This window comes from Bidens hawaiensis, unplaced genomic scaffold (assembly GCF_021521415.1).
Source record: "Bidens hawaiensis isolate Kalapana, Puna unplaced genomic scaffold, B.hawaiensis_p1.1 tig00004283_1, whole genome shotgun sequence".
Taxonomy (NCBI): domain Eukaryota; kingdom Viridiplantae; phylum Streptophyta; class Magnoliopsida; order Asterales; family Asteraceae; genus Bidens; species Bidens hawaiensis.
In genome coordinates this window covers 167,725-173,574 of record NW_027491258.1, presented here as the reverse complement: position 1 = coordinate 173,574, position 5,850 = coordinate 167,725, and the positions used below count along the sequence as shown (strand labels likewise).

Here is a 5,850-nt window from a genome sequence, read left to right as displayed (position 1 = left end):
TCTTTGGGCATAAAAAATTTAAAGTTCCTAATATTATATATATGTTTTTAGAATACCCAAACACTTATAAGGGCATGATGTGATAAACTCATTCTGATATCGTGATTTTGCTAATTGTAATTTTATTGATATAACTTTAAGCGTTATTCATAATAAAACTATTTTACATTATTTAGTTTGTTAAGACCTAACAAACATATTTTTTTCGGCTCGGCCAGGGCACGAGAATTCTAAGGGCCGCCGCTACATGTACGATCTTCAAAATTATTTCATAAGTACCTCTCAGTAATCGATTTGTCCTTTCATATTTATCATAAGTAACTCTTATATACATGTAAACATGTTGATTTATTAGACGACCTAATCTACACCATGAAAATAGTGTTATCTTATAGATATAGTTATTAGATTTAAATACTTCAAACTTTTAGTTTTTGGTTGGAAACACTTCCAACTAATAAAAAAATTTCACCACTTTTAGTTTTCATGTTATTTTTTTCTGGTACTCCCAAATTAACGGGACATTAACTTCGTTATTTTTTTTATGATGTGTCATTTTTAGTGACATGACTTGACTATGTGACTTTTTTTTATAAACTCAAAGCCTATTAACCCGTAAACAAGACAACAAGGATTGTATACTTCTATTATTTAATTATTGTAACGCTTATAATTATGCAAAGCGTAACTTTCTATTTCCCTAAACCTAACCTCAATTAATACAGCAATTGTTTTCTAATAGTAAATAGTCCTTTATTTTTGTGAGATATAAATCTCTTCCGTGGGTACCATTTATGTGGAACTTGAAATTCATAGATTCATTGATGATAAGGACAAACCACAAACCTCACACACACACACACCACTCTCCCTATCCAAATCTCCACCTTCTTTCAACAACAATGGAGGACCCTGCAACTTCCGTGACGTCATCACTCTGGGCTTCTCTCAACAGCTGGTTCACCTCCACTGTCTTCTTCGTCCTCCTTAACCTCATGATTGCCACCATTGTTTTCACATCCAATCTACCAAACAATAATAATAATCAACAAGAACAACAACAAGATGACCAGAAGAACAACAACAATAATAATAATAATAATAATAATCGACCACCAATCGCCAGATCTCCGTCCATACTCCACCGCCTCAAATCCTTCAACTTCTACCCTCAAAAATCTCAAAACGAGTCGTCTGAGACTCACTATCACCAGCATCCATTAGAAGTAGCTGCTACACAGTATGTATTCAATCAGCCTCTCGATTACCAACATTTCGACTTCGATTCCACAAACCCAGATCCAGCTAACCCCTCCGCCGCCGGAAACCAGTTTTCCGGTCAAACTCCTACGAACGGTTACGAACCCACCAACCCAGATCCAATTCACACCGATAATCGGTTTCCCGTTGAAACCCAGATCGGCCGTTACGATTCCGACGAGTTTGAACCAAATCTCGCCGGAGAAGATAACGCTGACGAGTTCGAGAGTTTGGACGAGGTGTACAGCCGGCTGAAGAGCGGCGGACACGACCGGACGAAGTCCGACGGAAGCATTCAGACGAAGGCTCCGGTGAAGATGAAGAAGTCGGCTAGTTTAAAGGTAGGGTTTACCCATCTGGAGGATGAAGAGATAGTGGAGGCACGGCGGCCAGCGACGGTGAAAGCGGTGAGGGTGGTTAATGTTAATGATGATGATGACGTGGAGGTTGATTCCAAAGCGGATGACTTCATCAACAAGTTCAAGAACGATCTGAAACTGCAGAGGATTGAGTCGATTATGAAAACAAAGGAGGCGAGAAATAGAGGGACTTGAGAGTAATTGTTTGGTTTTAGAGGGTGGTTTTTGTAACATTTGGAAAGTTGGAGTATTATTTTGAAAAAAAGTGGTTTTTTTAACTTTTAATTTTTAAAGATGTTGAATGAATGAATTTTAGGTTAAGTTAAACTTTAATTTTAAGGTGGTGGGGTATTTTGGTTATTGTGGTGAATGTGGAGGGGTTTTATTGGGTTTGCGTAATGAGTGGTTAATTTAATTATAAAGTTATCGGTTGGTGTAACTTGCATTTATACGTAGTGACTGGTCGGTATGGTGATGAAGGTAACCCTTCATATAAGGCTATGTGTAGTGGAGGGGCTACAATTGGGGGCGAATTGTGACACGTGGCGTCCAGTCAGCATGGAGTGGAAATTTGTTTTTGGGGTGTAATAGTGTAAGGGTTACAAGTTAGGCCCACAATGTCTTTTTTTATTATTTTCTTTTTATAATTAAACTAATTAAATAAAAACCAATTTATTTAAATAATTAAATAAAAATACATTAAAATTAAAAAAATACAAAAACACAACATAAATAAAAAAAATACATAACTAAAAATATTAAAAAACATAACTAAATAAAAAAAACATAACTAAAAAAAAGAAACTAATATCCGTAATATTCGCGCATTTTTTCACGTCGTCGTTGAAACAATAATGTGGCTTCCTCGTGAAACCCCTCCGCTTTGAGGGATTCGTAGTCGTCTTTCATTTGTTTTTGTCTGGTTCAGCTTTTCTTGTTGTTTGTTGGATGCTCTAAGGCCAGCTCCTATTACGGTGGCATTTGTTTCCAAACGACCGACCAACTCGTTTATTTTAACGGGCTCCTTATTGAATCGTGTTGACGACGAACCTCCCCCCTTATTTTTTTCTCGATCTCTCGCGTGGTCGAGGCAACTCCTCTACCTCTTCGTCGTCGGCTATATCAACATCGTCGGCTAAATTGACCGTGTCGTCCAGGAAGAAGCTACGAGCATCGGAGGGTGTGTTTGGTGTGCTCGGATTTGTTGACGACGATGTCTTCGACTTTTTTGAAGGCCGGGATGAGCCGGCTCGTCGGGCGGCCGGAACGGTTGGTACCCCCCCTTCCATTTCGAGCAACCACGTAGCTTTTCCCAACAACTCAAATACTTGAACGGTTACCCGGGCCGCTCAACAGTGTGACCCTGAGCTCGAAAGTCGCTCAAGGCTTGACTTATAATGTCGACGTCGTTATGTCCGCTACGCAGCCGGACCCCTACAACCGGTTAATTATCCCGGCAAATTTTTGACAATCGGCGTTAAGCCCCTTCCACTGGGCTTGAACCGCTTCTTTTCCCCGGTAGTCTTCGGGTTTACCGGTTATCGCGAGCCAAACTTCAAATACTTTCTTCCAAAACACCCTCGTGGCTTGAAAGTTAGCTACAAATTAAAATTATTTGTCACAATTAGTATACATTTTAATAAACACTAAATACATTTTTAATAAATACTTAATATTAAAAAACTAAACGACGTCGGGATCCTTCGAAATTACGATCCAAGCCCTTGCGAGGGCCACCTCCTCCTCCTCGCTACAATGCTTGTACGGATCACGTTGCGCCATCGGCTCCCCCGGTTGTTTCTTTTTGTGTTTACGGGTCGCCTTTTTGCTTGAACCGGAGGCCCGTGACGTTTGCGTCTCCGGCACCGGCTCCGACTCCGGTATTGTAGACCCGAACGCCGGCATTGTGTTTTGCGGGCTGAGATAGTTGGCGTACATGTTTAGGTTCGGTTGGTTCCATTGTAAGTTCGGTTGGTTCGGTTGGCTCCATTGTAAGTTCGGTTGGTTCGGTTGGCTCGATTGCGAACCATACGTTTGACTAAAACCAGGGAATTGGTAGTTCGGTTGGTTCGGTTGGCTCGATTGCGAACCATACGCTTGATCGAAACCAGGAAGTTGGTAGTTCGGTTGTTTCGGGTTGTTTCTAGGATTCATTTTGTTTATTTTTTATAAGAATTTGGGTATGATTTGTGTATAAAATGGATATAAAATGGAGAAGAATGGTGTATGTTTATATATATACATATATATATATTGTTTAATTTTTTATTTTTTTTTAAATTTGACCGTTGTCAAATGGTCATTTTAATATAATAATATTATTTTTCTTCTCCACCGGGCGACAAATAAACCCCGCCCCCGCCCCTTTTCGCCCAATTATCGCCGGGGGGGGGGGGGGGGGGGGGGGGGGTGTTCTAGCCCCTCATCGCCCCAACCATCACCCATTACACACAACCTAAATGGTTTAGCATGAAAGGAAAAATGACACATAGAGAGAACCAAGAAGTTAAGTATCGCTAAGTCTTTATTGAGTCAAGAGGCATGTTGGGTCAAGCGACATCACCATTGTGGTTCATGCCTGGTTTACCGACCTTTTTGTTTACTTTCGATATAATAACGAACATAGCATAAACTAACCGAATTCGCGTCGACTCGTTGTCGTAAGGCTAGAAAAGGACAACACTCGGGGTTTTATCAACGCCTGCGTTTCACCGACCGAATACACATTGTTTTAATATTATATTTTTTTATGTGCTAATCTTTTTATATGTTAATTGACAAATTTATTACTGGGTTTTTACGTTTGGATTTTACCAACGTTGTTTATACGAAACCGTAACTGAAACTGTTCAGATTTGCGTCGACTCACTTTTGCGACGCCCCCGAACCTACAACGTCTGGACTTTACCAACGCATGGGTTTCACTAGCCGAATAAATATCGTTTAAATGTTTTATTTGCTTATGTGTTGGCTAATTTGTTTTTTATGTATTAATGCTTAGATTTTGCCAATGTTGCTTTATACTAATGAATGTAATCGATAATGAACGAATACGCCTCAACTCGCCATCGTAATATTTGGTTTTTACCATGAGTGTTTCACCAACTCCCGGGTTTCAGTGCTCGGGTTTTACCAAACGAATAAATGTTGTTTTAAATATTTTAATTTTTTTATAAGTTAACCAACCGAACCCACACTAGTGCACAATGGAAACACGAGGGGTACATAAACAGATCCGACCCATTTTTATCCGACATTCCCGGTGCAACACGCCGGATAAAACACTATTTTTATGGTGTTTATAGTTATTTAGTTAGACTTGCTAACTATACCGGTTCTTATAATTTGTTAGTTGGATTTGGTTCTAAGTTAAACGGTTCTCTTATCACTTTATTTAAAACTAGTTTTGACATTTGTATCAAACAAGTCAATATAACTCCTATCGTCGGCCCTTGTTACATCGTTCCTCACAATCTGATAAATATTTATCCTTTTTTACGAGTTCAATTTGCATTATTTTCTCTTTTTGAATGAAATCAAGTCATGGAACGACACCTATTACTCCCGTAAATTGTATTTTAGTTATTAAATTACACGTAACTTGAAAGCAAATGTTGTATTTAGATATACTATTATGATGCACTAATTGTGTATTTTCTACAATAATAAACCTTAATCTTAAGAACAAAAAATAGTATATAATTTATTTGAGTTTATATATAAATAAAAAATATCAATATAATGTTATGACAGAGATGTAGTGGGTCAAATATGTTATTAGTGGTGGGATCTGGGACATGGGCAGTTAAGGAGTCTTCCAACCATTGGTTTACACTTTCTACAGCGAACGGCGGGATGGGACACTAAAAGCCTATATTCATGTCTCATTTGCTTACTTTCCAAGACTAGAAACAATACAAAATGTTGCCCGTTTTCATTATTTTTTAAGATCTATCTATTATTTTACTTTTCATCAGTTAGAATCTATCTATATATTTACGAATATCAGTTTGTGTACATCATACTATCTTTGTTTTGTTTTGTTTTTCTCTATTAAATGGTTTTGTTAGTTTATTTTATAAGTATGGTTCAATTGTGTTTAGCCCACGAGCTTGTATTAGGTTTTTCTGAGGTTTGTTTTCTGGAATTTTACATGGTATTCATCGCGGTAGCACTATCACCAGTCCGAAAATACTTTTCACCAACCCGAAACATTGTTTTCATGCTATAA

General features: G+C 38.3%; 1 protein-coding gene across 1 annotated transcript; it reads left to right on the top strand.

Annotated features, from left to right (window-relative positions):
- The first annotated feature begins 854 nt into the window (after nt 1-854).
- Nucleotides 855-1,979, top strand: LOC143626135 (uncharacterized). Its single transcript, XM_077096298.1, has one exon. The coding sequence runs from the start codon at nt 903-905 to the stop codon at nt 1,812-1,814; it is 912 nt and encodes a 303-aa protein (XP_076952413.1). The 5' UTR covers nt 855-902; the 3' UTR covers nt 1,815-1,979.
- Nucleotides 1,980-5,850: the final 3,871 nt, after the last annotated feature.

Excerpts from the sequence above, each read along its gene's own strand:
- LOC143626135 (XM_077096298.1), top strand. The coding sequence starts at position 903 with ATGGAGGACCCTGCAACTTCCGTGACGTCATCACTCTGGGCTTCTCTC.